The following is a 21962-nucleotide window of genomic DNA, read 5'->3' as shown; positions in this document are numbered from 1 at the left end:
ACACTGAGAACACACTCACACTGCCATGTGACCACCACCACCATGCACACTGATACACATTCACACTACTGTGTGACCACCACCATGCATACTGAGAACACACTCACACTGCTATGTGACCACCACCACCACCACCACCATGCACACTGGATTCACATTCACACTACTGTGTGACCGTCACCACCACCATGCATACTAAGAACACACTCACACTGCTGTGTAACCATGAACATATGCACACCGGAAACACATTCACCTTAGCTAATATGTCAATGCTTTTCTCTATTTACAATGTAGCACAAAGCCTAGACAACACCAAAATGAAAGCTGAAATTATATGAAAATATAGTAAACCACCTACCAATAATATCGGTTTCAGACCATTATGTAACAAACAGCAGCCAGTTTGTTGCTGTTGTTTTTATTTTCAAGACATATCTAGTAAGGACTGAAACCCAGAGGGCTCACTTGCATAAACACCAGTCATGTAAACAAAAGCTGCTCTTTTATAGGCGAGAGAGAGAATGTGTCTTTATCCCACTTTCCACTCCCTGTCCCCCAACACACAAGCACACTTGCTACTGCTGCAGTCTTACTGATTAGACGGCAGTGTGACATAAGAGAAAGTATTAGCCATCTCAGGAAGGAGCAGAGACAAGGCTTAGATTTCATCTGCACTCCTTAGATCTGGGCCATCAGTCTCTAAGAGCCTCTACTGCTCCCCATTTAAAACAGAGATTAAAATAGATAATTTTTCTAGGGTTGCTATGAAAATTAATTATGTAATGAATTGCAACTATAAATAAATATAATAAAAATTCTTATAAAAATTAGAAATAATATTGTTATCTAACAGTAGTAAAATAAATTAATTATAAACACAATTATAAAGATAATGCTTTAGAATCCTGAAAAAAAATGTTCATGATGCATTGTGGTATTGCAAAGAACAGATAAGATGACAGACACATTGTTGTGACAATAACTGAATACATGAATATGAATACCACTGAAAATGACTGCCAAGCTTCAGGACTCAGCTCAGGAAAGAGTGGAAAGAAGTTCAATGATTTCAATGTTCTCATCTTATGTTTTCATACTTCTTCTGAAGTCTTCACACCACCAAATCCAGGGGGTTAAATGGTGGTTGTTTCAGTTTATTAAAAGGTCACACTTATGATTTAATAACTTGAATAATAAGATTTAAAACAAATATCCAAGTTGTGATACACTCAGATAAATTTCACTTAGTTTAATTAATCTTCCCAAGAATAAATTTTGACAGACATATGGATTAACGAGATTAGTGGGTGAAAACAGAATTTGAAAAGATGGGTCAAGTGACACACTAGACCTGTCCAGCATCTTTTGGCTTAAGAACCTTCATAGCCTATTGTTTTGCTCAAGTCCATAATAACTTTGTGAGACTTTCAATTATCTCTTATTATAGACTCAGAAACTAAAACTCAGAGATGCCAGGGAATGTAGAGGTAGGTGTCAGGTAATGTAGTGATGTCAGGTAGCACCTTATTAATTAAGAGGAGATTAAACAACAACCCAGGTAGTCCAATTTGAACTCAGAGTTCATTTATGGCGATTTAATATGTCATTTATTTTCACATGATACATTATAAACCTGGGACTCTTGAAAACTACTCCTCAAAGCTGGGAAACATCTAATTAAAGAGCCACCAACATGATTTCAAAGTTGGGAATATGAAACAAAGTATTAACCCATATAAGGAAGGGGTTGACAATGGACTGGCCTTGGGCTATGAGTCATCAAGAAGCATTGGTAAAGGCTTAAGGTAAACCCTCAACACCATGAGCACGAAGTTACTGTGTGCTGCTTTTACAGACTAGGAGTGGAAATTATATTGGCAGTCTCCTAGGAAATAATGATGCTGTCATACCTTTGGGCCAAAGTGAGAGCCAAGCTTTACATGCAGCTTTAGAGTAACAGGGAGGAGGAGAGGAAACAGACCATAAGAACCAGAACGCAATCATCAGCAAAGTGTCCTGAACCCAGGGAATAAAGGAGGTGAAGAGCAGCTGCCTACAAAAGGAAGAGGGCCTGCAGAAGCTAAGGGAGCAGAGTTTCTGGGACATGGTAAAACACAGAGGAGAAGGGGTGGTCTACAGAGTGCGGAAGAAAAGATTAGTCTGAGGATATACTGTAGACTGCTCAGGAGGCGCTCTCCTAACCAAGGTAGAAACTGACAGTTTAGGCGGAATCCTGCCCAGAGCCAGGACACAATACCCAAAGGCCTCTGTCAAACAGCAACAAACAGCGAGGCATGAAAATTCACACACAAACCACACACACACATACACACGTGCATTGCAATCATGTAAATAACTTTATTGCCATGTTACATTGGAGTATCTTATTTGTCTTTGATTCTTCCAAACAAGGAAGAGAGGAGAGAACTTTGCGGAGGCAGGAAGTGGAGAAAGCACTTGTCACTGAGAATGGCTAGAATAAGGCCAGGGCTGAAAGGGGACAAATCACGCAAATTCAAGACAGGGCAATGTGATGAGAATGGCTATGAAGTAGGTCACCCTCCCACTTGGTTACTATCTGCAGACATTTCCTCACAGAGCTGTCTGAGGTTTTACTCCGTGAGAAAAATAACTAAACATCAGGGCAAATATGGAAACTAAAACCATCCAGAAATGCTTACTGTCCCTCTCCTGTTTCATACCCCCTAGTCCCCCAAATCTTACACAGTCTTCACATCCATACACCACGGATAGACTTTTTTATTTTACTAAATTCTGACATTTCTATTTACTGCATGTGTCGTGATACTATGTTCTACTAAAGACTATGGCCTCTTTATGGCATGTTTGCCTCCAATCCATGGCATCCATGCTCAAAGGTGAGTTTACAGTGTGTCTAAAAATATGTCAGTGGAGAGCACAGACAGAGAAAACAGGGACTCATTGAATTACATAATAGCTTAAGGTAGAAGGGAACAGGAAAGAATAAAAATCCAAAAAGTTAAAGATTATTCATAGATATTGACGTATTTCCAAGGGAGGGGGAAAGATCCACAGGTATGATTGGCAATAAGGATAGCTTCACCAACATCAGGTATGCCTGCCCTATAGTTGGGTTGGGTGCTGTCCAATGAAGTTCTAGCAGCAACAGTAAGAACATAATATTAAAGAGTAGCATAGGAAGGGAGAAGATGAAATTTGGCTTGGAATATGACATGGGAAAGCCAAGTATCTAGTCTCTAAAGTTACCACAACCCCAGGACTGAAATAGCAACAGGAATAGTTTAGAACGATCATCTCAGCACACAGAAATGCTATAAATGCTGCAAAAACAGACATGCATTACATGTTCTAGAAAACCATACCTGAGATCTTCGATTTCTTTGATATAGCTATGAATCATATTGCTAATCTCTTCATTCCCTTCACCTGCAAGATAAAACATGAAATAAAACTTTTATTTTAAAATGAAGACTTCAGCATTGGGAGTATAGCTCAATAGAATAGTTCTTGTCTGGCATGTATGAGGCCCCAGGTTTGAAACTTAGTACCAAAATAACACAATTCCTCCAACGAATTTCCTATCCTGAATTACATAAACAGACCATAAAATAAAATGCTGCCAAAGGGCACATTTTATTTATATAGGAATGTCTTATTTTTTTCAATTAGGTATTTAACTTAAAAATATAGGTTATAGATTAAAAGATTAACATTTCAAAGTCAACTATTTTAAGTAAATAATCAACACAAAGATTGGCTGATGCCCTACAGAAGTTAATCTCTTGCCTACCCCACCCTAAACTCATACCTGCTCTGGCAAGAACTTGGTTGGCCTGATCGCTGACGAGCTGTGTGATTCTGGCCCTCAGAGCATCCACAGTCTCTTGCATGGCTTTTATTCTTACACGTAGGTTATTGTTTTCAGTCTGTAGCATAGCATTCTCATGAAACATGTCATTGATGCTTTCCACGCCCTCCTCATCAATTATTCTTTTGCCCTGGAGAAGAAATATTCCCTTGTTGGCGGAGGCTTTAAGTGCAACAGAGTCTTCTTTAAAGACACCCCAAGATCACACAGTGCTATAACCAACAGCATCTTTATCTTCCCAGCCCCAAGGCAAAAAAATCAATTTCCTCCTACTACAATCTTCACGGTGCATTAGTCAGGAGAATTAATAGATTGGGTAAGAAGCCTTTTGAAGAATTCTGGATAATCCAACTTCCCAAAGACTACCTCCAAAGACAAATATATTCAACCACTCCAAAAAGGCATGATTACATTCCCAACACATCAGCATCTGGTGTGTCAGAGAACATACAGTCAGGCCTGCTGGCTTACTGTTTTGTACTCCATGAGCTCCATCTGAAGGCGTGTGATCTCGCTTCGGAGTGCATTGATTTGCTGGCTTGCTCTGTCTTGATTGACCATCACCTTGTTCTTAATATTTCTAGCCCGGTTGGCATATTTCAGAGTGTTTAATGTCTCCATAAAATCTCTGTCTGAAGGGCTGACACACGCTATCATGATTGTTTGGCTGAAAGTTACAAGTAATAATTAGTCATAAAAATAAAAGCAAATACTGAGGTGCTTATTTTAAAATCCCTGCTATTTAGAGACCCACAGCCAACTATTAGGTAGAGAAAAGGCCCAAATGGGAGATCTTGACCAGGTCCCTCCCCTCAGAGATGGAGAACCTGGCAGAAGAGGGGGAGGAAGAACCGCAGGAGCACAGGGATCGAGGATAGCAGGAGAACATGGTCCACAGACATTAACTAAGCAGGGTTTATAGGGCTTCACAGAGAATGAAGCAACAATCATGGAGCCCACATGAGGTGATACTACATACCCTACATATACGATATGGTTGTATAGGTTTTGGTGCTTTTGTGGAAGTCCTAACAGTGGGAATGAGGGTGTCTTTGACCCTTTTGTCTGTGCTTTAGACTCTTTTCTTCCTACTAAGCTACCTCCCCCAGCCTTGATAAGAGGGTTTGTGCCTAGTCTTTTTTTGTTTTGTTTTGTTTTGTTTTTGTTTTTCGAGACAGGGTTTCTCTGTGGTTTTGGAGTCTGTCCTGGAACTAGCTCTTGTAGACCAGGCTGGTCTCGAACTCACAGAGATCCGCCTGCCTCTGCCTCCCAAGTGCTGGGATTAAAGGTGTGCACCACCACCGCCCTGCTGTGCCTAGTCTTACCATATCTTGGTAGACAGCCCTGGGAAGCCTGCTCCTTTCTGAAGGGAAACAGAGGAGCAGCGGATCTGAGGAGAGAGGGAAGGTGGGGCTGGGTAGAGTGGAGGGGGGAGACATTATGATGGGGGTATAAAGAAAAGAAAAGGAAACAAAACAAAAAGAATGAACCAAACACCCTGCCATTTAAATAGCATCTTCCCTTGAAGCAGAGATTGATGATATTAACTTAAAGTCAAGTTTAAAAGCCCCCATGCTTTAAGACCATCTCATCGAAAGGATTTTGTTAACCTGGGTAACACAAGGGAGAAGGGATATATAATATGTTCTTTGATACCTTGAGACGGTGTCAGTACATACGTTGGACCCTCACTTCGATGTCAACTTTTTGAGGCAGTGTATACAATAATTCTGAAACTATTCTAACTACAAATATGGCAGGTTGAAAACAAAAATAATTTCATTACGTTAATTTAGCATTAAAAAAAAAAACTCTTCCAGGGTTGGAAAGAAGCCTCAACAGCTATGAATACTGACTGCTCTTGCAGAAAACCTGGATCCGATTCCCAGAACCCATGTGTCAGTTCACAATCATCTGTAATTCCAGTCCCACAGGACCCAGCACTGCCATCCGGCCTCCAGGGTGCTCACGTGTGCTCTACAGGCATTCATGCAGGTACCCACACATACATAGAGAAACTAAATTCAAAATTTCTTAATTGTTTAAAAATTTCTTCCCTTTCACTGATGTTTTCATTTGGTTCAGCTTTGAACTATATACAAAACGTAATCATATTCAAACAAAAGAGGCATATGGTATAAATTTTTCCACATACAAAACAAGTTCTCAGTGTAGACTTTGGACAAACTGTCGATAATATTCTAGCTACTTCGTACTTACTTAGAAAGTTGCATTTCTTTTCCAACAAAATTCTTTTAGGCATTTCCTATATGCTAAGCAGACACTACACTATTATAGAATGAGCATGTATTATATAAAAAGTTATGAGTTTTTTAAAAATTACTTAATGTCCCTGCACTTTAAATCATTATTGATTAGACAGAAATATTAGCACTAACCCAAAGAATATTTTAAGAACTGCTTAAAATATTATATATATATATATATAACTATATACACATTTTAGGTAACTAATACAATTATCAGTTTTTCATCCTATTAATTTGTTTTTAAAATAAAAGCAGTTCATATACGTTCTTAAAGGTACACTTAAAAATAATGAAGGCTCAAAACTCAGAATAATCATGACTGCATACCTGTTACCCCCAAGGGAGTCCTGCAGAAGCCTGGTCAGCTTGGAATCTCTATAGGGGACGTGGGTGGCTCTCTTGCTCTTGTCACCCAAGGCACTGATCACATTTCCAAGAGCCAACTAACAAAGCGAGAGAGAGAGGGGGAAAATCCTATGTTTATTAATTATAGCACTTTTAAAAAATAAGGACAGTCTATAGGAAATAAAATGGAAACAAAACAAAATTAAGAACCTGTGTTTGTTCCAGGGCAACTAGGGCTAGACAGAGAAGCAAGCAAACATACAAAAAAGAACCTGTGTTTGAATTTGATTCACATGTCTTTTTAATACACGTAAGCTTAGTTATGTGTGTTACTCATAACAGGTATGTGTGTGTTACATAACCCTTTCACGGGTCTTAGCTATTACTTACATGAGAATAAACTTACAGTTTTACAATGAGGACACAAGAAGACAAGTCTTGGTATGCAAAAGCTCATCCTGAAATATTTTCTTTTTTATTAGATTTATTTATTTATTATGTATACAACATTCTGCCTCCATATATGCCCGCATGCCAGAGGAGGGCGCCAGATCTCATTACAGATGGTTGTGAGCCACCATGTGGTAGCTGGGAATTGAACTCAGGACCTCTGGAAGAACAGCCAGTGCTCTAACCACTGAGCCATCTCTCCAGCCCTTGAAATGTTTTCTTGCACATAGTGAAGCCGTATGCTAATACAAACACGGGTGCTTTCCCACCAAAATACCACTAGGTGGCATAGTATTAAAATTAATTCCTAATATAAGAGATTTAAAAAAAAAATCATTGCTAAAAGACTTTTGAACAATCCATTCAACAAAATGATCATCACCACATTGTCAGTAAAAGCTAACTTTATGTCTTGTCCAAATGAGACACTTAATTCTAAGCGTTTGTTTAGAAAGTACATTTTCAAATGTGGAAAGAAGCTTAAAAATATATTCCCCAGAAATAACCTTTTACACATACTATAAAAGTTGAGCAAGCCAAACTAACATAGTGAGAGAGTCTAGCGTGTGGGGGTAGGGAAGTGTACAATGTGGTTAGCGGCTCAGTGAGTTACCTTGTACTTCATTCCTAAGTCAGCGATGAAGGGAAAAGCTGGGCCTGATAACCTACGCTGTAATCCCAGTATGGCAGAATCATTGTGAGGTGAGTCTAGACTACATGCTGAGCACCCAAAAGACAAAAACAAACAACACTGAACGGAGAGAGGGCAGCAGAGGCCCAGTGTCTCTGTCCAGAGTTTAGCCTTACCAGCCCACAGTTGATGGATATGCCCTCTTTTGCCCTCTCGCCGGTAGCTCCCGTTCTTTTCAGTCTTTCTGATCCTGCCAGATCAACAAAATGAAACTTCGCAGTCAGGGTTTCGAATTCATTCATCTGCGACGATTCGGAAATCATCTTATTATCGGTTGCATTCTCCTATGATCACGAAAGGTAATTGAAAACGCCTTATTAATATGACATCAAACACCCTGTAACCTTCTACAGCTAAAGACACAGTCACTTAGCCATACAAACATAAATGACAACATCAGAAAGGGGTTGGAAGGCCAGCTCCAGCTATTCTGAACTAAGGGAAAGGTAGAAACAGATCTCCCAGCAAAGGGTCAAGAGAACAACATCTCCACTAGTTCGCAACAAATGGATATTTAGTAATTCTGCTTGTGTCTCAAAGTCTTCCACACTTGACCACCTTTGGTTAAATAAATGAGAGAAGGATATTAAAAGAAAGAAACACTAAGGTGAGTTTAAATCAAACATCTTTCCCGAGAGCTGTGTGATTGGAGAATCTAAAGGCTAAAAGTTGAAGAAACAAGAAGAGTGAACTCACAGCCTCTATCTGGGGACACACTCTGGTCTGACACACGTGAATGGTGAAGATGGCATGTGACCGAGAGCTCTGTACGTTCATCTGGGTACTAGCGGTGGTGCGGGACAAAGCACCCAGCTTCAAACACTGCATCATCTGCAGAGCAGAAGAGAGGCTTCAGTTAACGACAGTTGAACAGGTACCGCCCAGTCTAGAGTCGAGCTGAAACCCACTGCAGCAAAGGCTAGGAAGGAAGAGTTCTCATCCTATCGTTTCTGTTACAGACACACGGGAGCTGAACTTCTCAGTATAATGGTGCATTCTTTTTTAACTAGGGGAAAACACTAAGTTCCATTGTCTGTCGTGTGCTGACATTTGCAGCCTCCATTCCAAACTGTTACAGTAGAATGCTTTGGTACAAACTCCACAATAATCTGAATTAGGCTGTGCTATATCTTGTTTAATTTTTTTTCTTCTCAGTTTTATTAGGTTTTTTTTCTTAAACATTTCTCTATATAAACCAAAATACAATCCTAAATGTCCCAAGCAAACAAGACAAATGGAGAGTTGTCTATATTTCAGCACTAACTATTTAGCCTTCTTTACTTGTGGAAGAATACTTACTATACACACACTGCTCTGGGCTCTTTTGGCGGTATGATATATGTCATGCTATGGAATTAGCATAAGCATCACGTTAAATTTGTGTGTGCATTAATTTATGTCTGCGTGTGCACATGTGTGCCATGATGCTGCCTGTGTAGGGTAAGACAACATCCGGGAGTTTGGGAGTCGGCGTTCCTTCCGCCATGGGAGTTCTGAGGACGGAAGGCTCAGCACTAGGTACCTTTACTTATAGAATCACCTTGCTAGGCCTCCAACATTTTAATAATGCTGTTCTTTGTGGAGAAAAAGAAATACAAAGAAAGTAAACTTTTTTTTTTTTGGTGGGAAAAGGAGGGCTCAAGACAGGATTTCTCTGTGTAGACCTGGCTGTCCTGCAACTCACTTTGTACTCTGCAGACCAGGCTGAGCTCGAACTCCCAGAGATCCACCTGCCTCTGCCTCCCGAGTCCTGGGACTAGAGGTGTGAGCCACCACTCCTCAGCCAAAGAAGATTTTTATCTTAAGTGTGTTATAAGTTAAGGTTGGTTGTCAAAGCACTATTTTAATGAAACAGTCACCTCTGGCTCCGTATTCACAGTGCGCGTTGTGACTCCCACAGTATAAATCCCTCCGGTTGAATCTTCATGGATTCTTATATTTGATTTTTTATTTTTTGCATCGATATCCCGAGTGGTATCAAACAAATCTAGGACCTCTTCATTATAAAGCTGTGGAAAAGAAACATTCCCAGGTGAGTTGTGTAGGCATGGGGCTCTGAGCCTCTAGCGTGCTCCACACAGTATCTGCCACATAAATGCTTGACCGCCCGCAAAATGACATCTGTTTCCTCCAAATAAAACACTGCTATAAATCACTATATTATCACAAATCATGACTATTCAGTGAATGCCAGATTTAGCTATAAAATAAGAAGAATAAATAACTTAATCATGATAAACAGGATAAGCACAAGCTAAGATGACCTAAGACCACTTTGCAAGATATAAGCAAAGAGAAATAAGAAGCCTAGAACAGTTTGTACCATATGCTGGCAAAGCTAAAAGGTCAGGGCAGAAGACTTGTGATTTGGGGGAGAAGGTCAGGGGGTAGGCTCTCACCGGATAGCCCTGGCTCACTAAATAGATCAGGCTGTCCTTGAACTCACAGAGATTCTGCTTCAGATGCTGGGATTAAAGAAATGTACCAGCACACTCAAAGGTGAGAGATTTTAAGAATTTTAAAAATTCTACAATTTCAGCTTAAAACTGTATTTCTCTTGCCTTATAATTTTTCCTATTAGTGTCTTTTCATTTTGTTTTCTTAATTTGTTTCATTAATGGGCAAACAATAGGCTTTATTGTGACATTTTCCATATGTATACAATGTACTTCAGGCACAGATATGTCTGATAAACCACTGGCTTTTGCGCTCTTTAGCACCTTCCCCTCTTCCTCACTTCTATTTCAATGCCTTCCCGTCCTTTCCTGTCTAACAAACGTCTGTGAGTCTGGCTCACTTCACTTGACATGATGATCTCCAGTTCCGTTCATTTTCTCACAAATAACACAGTTTCATTCTTATAGCTGAATCATACTCCACTGCGCATATATGTGTACGTAGGTGTGCACGTATCACATTTTCTTCATGCATATATCTGTCCATGGACATCCAGGCTGATTCCATAACTTGGTAATCGTGACTATGCTGGGGGGTTCCAGCTGGCGAACGGGCTGATAATTCTATCTTTAGTTGCTTACTTCTATTTTATGTTTCACTGCATGTATTTATTTATGTGTATGCTTGGGGACATGCATGCTGTGGTATGCATATGGAAAATTGCTTCCTTCAATCCAGGGGGCGTTCCCAGGGATGGAACTTGGTTCATTAGACTTGGCAGCAAGCACCCTTACACACTGAGACATCCATCGTCCCTCTCTTTAGTTTTTAAAGGCTCTGTCTTGGTTTGTGTACAAACACAATTTAGAATTATAACACTGCAGTCCACCAACTATTGTATTATTCCAAAGCTCACATTTTCTTCTACAGACATAACTCCCTACAATGCTAGGCTATTGTAAATTCATCCTAACTGATAACCTTAGGGCACTTCAGAGACACAATCAGTCTCTGAAGCTGTTTCTCAACTTGTCTTCTCTCTTTTGATCATAATTTCTAAATTCCCAGAACTTTATAAACCCATCCAAATTACCCACAATAGTTTATCACTTGATAAGGAAAGATTCTGAAATAAACCATACTAATTGTACTTTTAATGTATAGATACTGTAAAGCATTTATAATATAAATGTCAACATTATTACATCCAAGAGTAAGGTATATTTATTATCTGTTCACTAATGCTAATTTACTCAAACAGCATTGACTGAGTACTATATGACAAACACTCTACTAAAGGCCAACAGTAAAAAAAACAAAAAAACCCTAAGTATCTGGTGTTATGGATGAATTTAACGAAAACTGACAATGAATCTATTACCTCTAAGAATTGGGCATTCACTTTAAATTCAGGAGGAGGAACCCCATTTTTAATCGCTGTAGATTTTTTTTCTTCAATGCTCCTGAAAAGGTGCTTAACAGCCCGAGAGATGATGCCCTGCTCTTCCTCCATGATGTTGACATCAAATCCTGTCCCCATTGTGTATGTTTTCCCAGCTCCAGTCTGAACAAAAGAAAGAGAAGGGGAAAAATTTTAACACGGCCATAAGACATGAAAATGCAAATGCAACTGAATCACAGCTCCTGCGCAAATAACAAGGTATTTACTTGTCCATATGCAAAAACTGTAGCATTGTACCCTTCAAAACAGCCTTCAATTAGCTTCTCAATGCACTGCGTGTAGATCTGCTCCTGCTGAGAGTCGATGTCAAACACATAATCAAAGGTAAATGCCTTATCTTTCCCTAGGAAGACCTGCGGTTCTCCTGGTGTCACTGATGTACAGATATGGCATCCTTCGATCTTCTCTTTGGCAAGCTGTGGTCTTATCCTGTGAAGAACAATCAGAAAAGAAATTATGGGCAAATCAATTCTCAAAAAATAGGGGCTAAAATTCTTGGTCAACAACACTGAATTAAGTTCAGTAAGTAAAACGGCTTGCCTAACAAACCCAATGAGTTACTTAACAATCCCAAAAACAATGAACAAGAGTATGAAGTTCCCCTTAAAATTAAATCCTTATTGGGTAGATGCTTTTCATCAACTATAAGAAATACACAGTCAAGAAGCTGGAGAGATGGCTCAGAGGTTAAGAGCACTGTCTGCTCTTCCAAAGGTCCTGAGTTCGATTCCCAGCAACCACATGGTGGCTCACAACCATCTGTAATGGGGTCTGGTGCGCAGGCATACACACAGACAGAATATTGTATAAATAATAAATAAATAAATATTTTTTAAAAAAGAAATAAACAGTCAAATAAACACGACTACTCAGTTATCACTTTCCTCTTTATTCCCAATGATCATCATAAAAACGAAATATTACATAAATAATATACATATATATAATCATTTGTTAATCATAAGCATGTATATACAACTTTACTGTTTGGTCATATGCTAAGACATATCAGAAGCAAGAGTTGTCAAAAATAAATTAAAAATTAAAAATAGATATAAATAACTTCCAATATTTTCTCTCCAAAGCAAAAACCAGTGACATTACATGGGTTGTCCCCGTCCACAGCACGTACCCATCCCACCTGCTCTAGAACCCAGTAATTTCCTGTTCTGTATTCTGTTTGTAATTTCAAGGCTTGTTCTCGAAGAAGGAAAGTCAGTATGGTAATACGTTCATAACAGAACAAACCAGACTGCAGGTCCATTCTGCTTACTCTATAGACACAACATCCTGGGCATAGGCACCAGTGGTCACTAGGTCCAGATCCCTGCTTGCCATGGAGAAACAGTAGCAGTTTAACAAAGAAAAACAAGGCAACCACATGCAGAAAATAGAAAATGATAAAGACAGAGGAAGAAGCAGGTTTTAAAGGAATTAGTGCCACATCCCTGTTTTATGAGGTCAAACTCAGGTCTAGTGATGGAGAAATTCATCTGTTTACTAAGCATAAACTCAACCATAAGTCCAGGCGTGATTTTTAGCTCTTTCTCTTTAAAGATGGAAAACAAGGATAGGAAAAACAATACCGAACTAAGTACACATTAGACTTACTTACGCAGCGAGCTAGAGTGATGGACTACAATAGTCAGCAGGTAGCTGGTTAGGCACTAGGGAATGAAGTGCTCATAAATGAGTGTGGACTTCAGTTCTCTCACTGGAAAGCACCAATGTCCTCACTTGTCGGGCGACATTGTCATTCCCATACTTCCTTCTAGATCTAACACTGCTCAACTGTAGGATACAGCGTTATAGGAGGACAAAGAGGTCCTAGGAGACGGTTCTGCAGTAAGAACACTTGCTGTTCTCTCAAAGGACTGGGGTTTGGTTTCCAGAACCCAGAATACGCAACTCCTAACTGGATATAACTATGACTACAGGGCTCTGACAGTCTTTTCTGCCTCTGCAAACATGTGTGCATATATATACAAACACAGAGAGAGAGAGACACACACACAGATATACACACACATGTACATACATAAATAAAAATAGAATAAACCTTTTATTTTAAAGGAAAGGCAAAGAAATAGTATAACAAAAAGTTCCTCACTAGAAGCTATGATTATAAACCATAAAAATAGCTCATGGATATAACTTTATTTATGCATGTATTTATACAGGTATATATGGACCATAAATTGAGGATTATGATGTGGAAAAGGAGACCTTAAGATATATAATAAGAAAGCAAAAGTGAGACTAAGTGAAGAAAAGAAACAGTTTAAGAAGGAAGTGGGAGAGGCCAGTGGGAGAGAGGAACAAATAAGAACTAAAAAGTCTGATAAAACATAGTCTAAAGATGACAATGACATGACAAAGCCTGTCTTGCTAACCTAAAATAATAATACATTTGTAGATGGAGGCTGCTTGTTCATCTCCAGCCACCCAGACCCAAAATAATCACACAGAAACTGTATTAATTACAACACTGGCCTATTAGCTTAGGCTCCTTTTTAACTAACTCTTACATCTTAAATTAACCCATTTCTATTATTTTGTATTTTACCACGAGTCTCATGATTTACTGATAAGGTTCCCAAATGTCTATCTTCTTCAGCAGCTATATGGCAGCGCCTCGACTCTGCCTACTTTCTCTCTACATCTCTGTTCGGATTTTCCGCCTGACTTTGCTGTTAAACCATTGGCTGAAAGCAGCTTCCTTTTTAACCAATGGCAATAAAACATATTCCCAGCATACAGAGGGGAATCCCACGTCATACATTTGTACAAATAGCCCATGGAAGGGCACCTTCGGCTTTCTGGTTCCACATGGTTAATAAAGTGTCTCAAAATCAATATCCTCTTGTTTCCAAACACCTCGCATCCTACTCTACTTCCCGTAATTATACAAAGGAAACCATATCAAACACCAGCTGTCTTTGGGAGAATAGCTCTTGATTGTGGTCAAGACCCAAACAGAACAGTCTGAAGAACCTCAAGGGGATATCGGTTCCACCCTCTTCTCTGTTCCATCTAATCTACCTCAGGAGCCACCAGTTTTTCCTGAAATAGCTCTTCAGCCCACAGTGTTCTTTCTCATCAGTCACACCACCCTAATTAAGGCCCTCACCATCTCCTACTGAGAATATTGCACACATCTCCTCCTCCCCAAGCCTCTACCCTGCCTTACTCCCAGAAGTCTGTTCTGCACAATGCATATGGATACTAGTAAGACAAGCAGCTGATGGGGTCACCAACCTCCACCACTGTAATTCCCTGCTGCGTCATGCTAGTCCTTGCATTTTAAAAGGACTCTACTGGTAAGGAAAGTGGTGAGGGTTTTCACCCTTTCAGGGACAAGCTGGACTCCCTGCCTTTGCTCTCAACCAGCTTTCCGGCTGCCAGACTCTCTGAGAACATAACAAATTCCCTGTGATAGAACAAAAGCCTAACCCTGTAACACAGCACTGTGCTCGCCTTTGAAATCAGGTACTGGATTTTAAGTAAATTATTATAACCATAAGCTGATTTACTGGATTATTTACTATCAATTTTGTTTCAACATAACAAAGCAAAATTTGGTGTCATTTGAATTGCAGATCTGCCAGTCAATTTTAGGATGCCATTGTCACTCTGTCTTTACATTGACCTCCTAACCTACACTCACCTGATTACTACCCTTGCTAATAGAAGGAAGGATCTGTTTAAAGACAGACCATGCCCAATCCTCTTCATTTGCATGGGTGGAGGAGAAGGCATGGCTTTAGTTGTCAAGCAGACATGCTGAACCCTCTTTCTATTAGACACAAGCAAAGGCTCTTTCTGAGATGGTCTCGCACAACACAGAGAAGGAGGAACTAACTTCAAAGGCTTCTTGTGCAATTCTTTTTCAATGCTTCTTCAAAATTAGTCTTTTAAGCCAGACAAATCCTTAAGCACACCCGACTGAAAATTTTTTACTTTAAGCTCAAAAGTCAATTTGTTTAATGAGAAGACCTTAACATGTATATAGCTACAAACTGTAACACTACCTGAGATTATACAAGGAAAAAATAATCCAATGTCGAACCTTACAAAAGAAAACAAAAAAAGAATCCGAGATTTTCCTCTGCATATTTTCAAACTTTATTTCCTAATAGTTTTATGTAAAATATTATACCATTAAATATTCTCATCTAACTCCACAACTATGAACTCTACATTTTGTAATATAAATATTTTGGTTAACTTTTAAAAATTTCTTGCAAGTTCTTAAAATTTATAATCATATAACTCATATTTTAAGTGGCTTCTTAAAGAAAAAAATTTGTGTAAAACAAATGGCATAACTATTTAGGGTAAATTATTCTAATATTGTACATCAAATTATATTGTATAACTATATATAACATATAGATAATTATAGATGAGTAATCTATAATTACTATATCTATACATCTGAACTATTATAAATATATAATTACACATATAATTATGCTACATATATAATTATAAAGTACTGAAAACTATAATTTGTTGCAACTAGGTTGAAAGTGTGAAAGAGAATACAATACAAGGTTTTTGATTTTACGGTGAGGAAACAGGAACAAATGCAGCCTCCATCTCACACCCAAACCTTCCCTTTAGCACGCAGCAGCATCTGCTACTCTTACATGAAACTGAAAGTGTCAACAGAATGCAGGTCATCTTCTATCACCACTCCTCAAAAACTGTTTCTAGGATAAATGTGGTGACATACACACCTTTAAGTCCAGCAATTAGGAGGCTGAGGGTTGAGGATCTCTGTGAGTTCCAGGCCAACCTGGTCTCCATAGCATGTTCCTGACCACCCAGGGGTGCACTGCAAAAGCATAACTCAAAAAAAGAAAAGAAAGGAAGGAAGGAAGGAAGGAAGGAAGGAAGGAAGGAAGGAAGGAAGGAAGGAGGAAGGAAGGAAGAAGGAAGAAGGAAGAAGGAAGGAAGGAAGAAAGGAAAGGGAGTAGGGAGAGAGGGAGAGAAGGAGGGAGGAAGGCAGGGAAGGAAGAAGGGAGGAAGGGAGGGAGGAAGGGAAGGAGGGAGGGAGGGAAAGGGAAGATGGAAAAAAGGAAGGAGAGAGAGAAAAAAAACTTGATCTATAACCTCATATTTTTCAAACCTCTACTGCAGCTAGCAGTTGTGACATCTGTGTTTTCTAAATTCCAATTACAAAATCAATTGTGCAAACTACCTAAAAAGGTTGGTCTTTGGCAGAAAAATGTCAATATTCTGTCTGGGATGTAAGAATTTCCTAATTTGGATTCTTTCTGCTTCTCTATGTTCAAATCCAATCACCCTGAGCTACTATAAACCCTCCGTCATTACTAGGTCTCAACTTAGGTCCTTCCCCATATAACATATGTAGTTTGCCATCTGCATGGATTGTCAATCTATTCATGGGCAAACTGTAATCTTTTAGTTTCCAAGTCTTTGAAGTGTCTCTCTTTCATCAAGCTGAATTATTTACCCCTCCCAGAAAGCCATTCATGATTTTAGTATAGTAAGAATCCAATTAGATTACTGTTTCTCCACTAGCGAGTCCTGGCAGATAAACAATCTATCTTACAAATATATAAAACAGAGTAATTCTGTAAGTATTTCCTAGTGGACTCTGATAGGCTACATCAGCTAAAAGGAGTCTGCTTCAGTGCTGTGCACTGCTCTTGCTCAGTTGTCAGAAGCTCATTCTTGGACAGTAGTCAATGACACGCTGTTTCTAATTTTCTAAGCTATAAGATAAAGAGTCTAGTTTAGTGTGTCTCTAACGTTTACTACAGGTTCAAGTCGTAGTTTAATTAATCAAGAAAACAAAGCAAAGGTTTTCTATGTAGGAAACTACAAGCTACCTTTTCCCTGCTATACACTATACTCTCATTAGTTGTAAGTCTTCTGCCTTCGGCCTTCATTTCTATTACAAGCTCCAGCAGAAGACAGTCCATGTTCTGGTGGCCACTGGGGAAATGACTAGGCCTCCGGCAGTGCCATCAGAAAGTCACAGGACATTCTGAGACTGAATCTAGTAAGTTTGTCAAAATTGTGCCTTGCTTCCTGTTTTTTGCCTTCACAATAACCAACCTATTTTTATAGCTGAATATATTAAATCAGCCAAGAGGCCTAGTTTTGAATTATATCAGAATAAAAAGATAAACATAATTTCGGATAAAAGCTTATACTTGCTATCTTTTCAGCTAAAATTTAAGGAAGAAAATTCAGTAGATTTAAGTTCAACCCTGTCATGTGATTTCAACAAGGTATGGAGGGAACCTCAGTATCACTGCATAGGAAGCAAGGCCCTCACTGCTCTTTCATGGGGTCATCTCCCAAGTCTTGTTTCCAGCATGCAACCTTAAAAGGGAGCATCCTCCATCAGTCAAAGGTTGTATTGCTCCAGCTTCGTGTCGAAGAGTCTCCAAGCTTTCTGCTTGCATGGCAAGCTTGATTGCTTGCACAGCATCCATAGAATAAGTGCATCTGCCTGCACCTAGTGGATCAGGAGGGAATGAGAAACCAGCTTAAAATATGCAAAGCCCAGTTCTGATGGTACTGTGAGTAGTAAAAGTACCTAGCCTCCAACCCGAGCATCGCCTCTTCTGCCAATACTCATGAATAGTCAAAAGTTAGCTGGCACCCTTGTGAACAGAAGAAAATGTCAAGCTCTTATAGGTCTTGACCTACACTAGCACTGACTTTTGGCAAGTTACTCTCTCAGCGTCAATTAACTTGCCCATAAGACATCCCTGCTATGTCTACATTGCAGCATCTTGAACAAATGAGACCCCGTGTGGCAATGAAAGCCTAGGGAGGTATATATAGGGTACTGGGAATACTATTACTACAAGGTCACTTAAAAATTCCCTAAGCCAGTGACCTCATCAATCAGCGTAACATCTCAAAAGAGTCTGGGTCTTCTACAAAGAATGTATGATTTAGGTTTTGGGTCCTTTAACTATTGCTTTTTTTAAAAAAAAAAAAAAAAAGCATAGTTTAAAAGCCCTGAGTCTTTGAGTAATTTAAATGTGAAACTACTCCTCTAAAGATACATATATATACATATATATATATATTACAGCACTAAACATTATCTGCATCTCTATGCACATAGACATACAACTGTATCTATACATGTTATATACATAGTGCTAAACAAAGATGATGAAGTTGAGCACTTTAGACCTTCATTTGCAAAGAAAGGCCACAATTACAAAAAGATTTTTTCATAGTAATGATTAACCACATCTTATTCACCCTGTCACTCATGTCAGTATTGGATACAACAAGTGTATTTGTGTGTGTCTACGTGTGTTATGCTACATGTATGTGGCTGCCTGCAAAGACCAGGTGAGGGTGTCAGATCCCCTGGGGTTGGAGTTATAGGAGATCGTAAGACACCTCATATGGGTTCTGGGAGCACAATTTGGGTGTTTCACAAGAACAACAAGTTATCCTAAGTCTATCTCCAACCCCATTAGGAATTTATGACTTTTTTTTTATTCATTGGCAACTTCAGACATATCTATAATGAACTTGATAATTTTCACACACATCCCCCATTCCCTTCTCTCATTTCTCCCCTCTCCCACCATAACCCTTATTCCCAACTAGTTCCCCCACTTTCAGCCGGTTTTATGTGTGTTTGTGTGTGTGTATGTGTGTGTGTGTCCATGTGCATGTGTCCGTGTGCATATACACACATGTATGTATGTATGCATAAGAGAGAGAGAGAATATGTGTGTGCGTACTACTGGAAACCGAACTCAGAACCTCTTGCATGCCAGATAAGAACTAAGCAATTGAGCTGCATCTTTAGTTTCCAAAATGGGAGTTTTCTATTATGTTTTTTTTTTATCTCCCCCTACAACCAAGAAGAGAACTTCATTCAGAAAGGAACAGAATTCCCCAAGTAACTAGTTCAGTTTAAAGGGTAACTGTAATTATTATGGTACAGTAGGTCCCTATAGCAAATCATGTGCTATAAAGATATAAGGAATCAAATGCTAGAGACTGGAATGCCATTGACTTGCAGGTATGGGGGCGGGGAGGGAATGCCTGCTAAGAAAGAATAAATAATACCGTGTCACTGGAATATATTGCACCCCGTTGTGTGCCGGAACCCATATTTCCCTTTACAACTAGACAAGCAGCACATATAACACAGTGCAAAGATACAGATGATCAAATCTGTATTTTCAGAGTAAAATTTTCATAGTGGTTTTCTCTTGCACTATTTCCTCTCTAACTCCTCTGTTTTGCATTTTATTAAAAGCATCACAAGGGATAAGCCTTTCTTGTGCTAGTTAACTGGTCAAGATACACACAAGACATACACAATCTTTTTGCAATTGGCCACTGTTGTTTTCTTACCATGCTAGAGAGAGCACTGTTGTCCCTAATCCAGTTTCATGGATACTGTGAACTTCCTGGGGCTCGCATACCTTTGCCAGCTCTGCTTCACTTTGTTTCATTGCTTGAGTTACTCTGATCTCATCCCTGTGCCATGATGGTAGTTTTCCTGTTCACTCCATAACCTGACCTGATTCCCACTCTGAGGTTCTACTCACACCTAGCTCTAACCAGCTCTTCTGGCACCCTCTAGCCACCACTGTTCTTCCTCAGAGACTGCCACCACCAGATCCAAAGCTCCGATCGCATGCCTTTCATATGTCTGTCGTTATGCTAGACAATCATCATCACTGGCTACTACTTACTGGGTCTCCATCTGATGCTTAATGTGAATTAGTTTTTATTCCATTTGATGCTTAATGTGAATTAGTTTTTATTCATTTTTCGTCTTCTAAAAGTCAGGACAACTATTGTATTGTCACAATATTAAGCCACTGAGGTTTCTGATCCCTTTTTAATCTTTCCCTAGTCCAATCCAATAAATAGACACTATACTAAGGTAACCTCTATCCAACTTTAACTTTCTACTTTCTGTTCTAGATGTTTCTAACACACTCTAGGACCTCTAAGAACCTCTCCCCCTTGTTTCCTTACAGGCAAGCCACCATGTAACAGCAGCACTCAGGAGGAAGAAGCAGTCTTAGCTACATAGCAACAAGCTGAAGACCAGCCTGGGGCAGAGGAAACTATATCAAATAAAACAATAAAACACCTCAGTCCATTACAATGATGCATGGAACTTCAAAAATTCTCTTGTAAAGTTATAAATGAAGCTATGTATGCTTTGGGGAGATAAATGAGAATCTTATCATACTACCTCTTGATACTGCATCCTTATTAGACTATTTCTTTATAAGAGAAACTGATATGATTCTATAAGAATAATAGATCAAAAGCATTAGATACATGTAGCTTCTGTAACCTTTCCAACCTGGTTTATAGTTTTGATCTCTAGGAAAAGGATCTGTGTTCTTCAAAGCCACTTGTTGACAACAGTTTGCTGTAATATTAAGGGAAACAAATCCTTGACCCTCCGCTTCCTAAGAACAGGTCATGAATGTCTGAAAATGTCAGAGGCAGAGTTAAACCTCTACTGTTCAAATTAGGTCACTATTGAAGGAAAGGGGGACACCAATAGCAATCCTTCCAAGGTAACAGTCATAAACTAGGACTGTCCCAGGTACACTTGTAAGAGAAGGTGATTCAAGACTGTGACGATGTATTTCTCAGTCAAAACTAGGGGGGAGCTTATTACTAACCAGCAAATCAGAAACCGGTTGAAGCCATGAAGAGAGAGTGCTGACTGTAGCTACTGACAACAGATAGGAATAGTTCCAGTTCTCAAGCCTGGCCCCATGAAGGAATTGCCGGGGAAGTTCAATGTGTTTGTTTTCATTATACATTAATGCAGATTCCCAGGTCCCACCCAGACATGTTAAATCATAACTTCCCGAGGTGGAACCAGATTCTATATTGTTAATTAGCTCTCCGCATGACTCTAACACACTGCTAGGCCTGCACCAGATTTCTGAAGCAGTGAGGAATGGCGATGTTTGGAAGTAGATCCTGACTCCACCGGTTGGTTCTGCCCTAAAACCAATGCCACTTCGTCCACCATACTGTTCCTATTAAATACAACCTTAGTCTGGAAGAGGACCTGGGTTCAGTTCTAAGTACCCACGTGAAGACTAGCAAGCCGCAGTTAACGCCAGCTCTAAGGAGTCTAACATTGTCTTCTGACCTCTGGGAGCACTACACTCAAATTACACTAAGTTACAAGCAAATAAGACATCGGTACACACAAAATAAAAATAAATAAGTCCTAAAAAATGTATGGCCTTAGTACTGTGGTCCAATACGTCTCAAGCAACAAGGTGGATGGCTTCTGAGGAATGACACTCAAGGTTGTCTGTCCTCTGGCCTACACACTCACACACGCACACACACACATGCACACACACACATGCACACACACATGCGCACACAAACATGCGCACACACACATGCGCACACACAGGCACACACATGTACACTCATTCACATTGAAAAACAATCAGC

General features: G+C 39.5%; 1 protein-coding gene across 20 annotated transcripts in view; it reads right to left on the bottom strand.

The window, feature by feature from the left end:
• The window catches only part of Kif21a (kinesin family member 21A), a 119651-nt gene that overhangs the window by 46780 nt on the left and 50909 nt on the right, over positions 1-21962 (bottom strand). For all 20 annotated transcript variants that reach the window (XM_013348837.2, XM_026782667.1, XM_005354320.3 and 17 more), the window contains exons 2-10: positions 11696-11918; positions 11409-11591; positions 9490-9639; positions 8327-8461; positions 7747-7914; positions 6472-6587; positions 4346-4541; positions 3815-4004; positions 3369-3432 (exon numbers count right to left, since the gene is read on the bottom strand). In XM_013348837.2, the coding sequence (XP_013204291.1) occupies positions 3369-3432; positions 3815-4004; positions 4346-4541; positions 6472-6587; positions 7747-7914; positions 8327-8461; positions 9490-9639; positions 11409-11591; positions 11696-11918 (1425 nt within the window). The remainder of the gene's footprint in view (positions 1-3368; positions 3433-3814; positions 4005-4345; positions 4542-6471; positions 6588-7746; positions 7915-8326; positions 8462-9489; positions 9640-11408; positions 11592-11695; positions 11919-21962) is intronic.

This window comes from Microtus ochrogaster, chromosome 15, assembly GCF_000317375.1.
Source record: "Microtus ochrogaster isolate Prairie Vole_2 chromosome 15, MicOch1.0, whole genome shotgun sequence".
NCBI classification, from domain to species: domain Eukaryota; kingdom Metazoa; phylum Chordata; class Mammalia; order Rodentia; family Cricetidae; genus Microtus; species Microtus ochrogaster.
The sequence above is the reverse complement of the archived record's forward strand: the minus strand, read 5'-3'. Positions and strand labels throughout refer to the sequence as shown.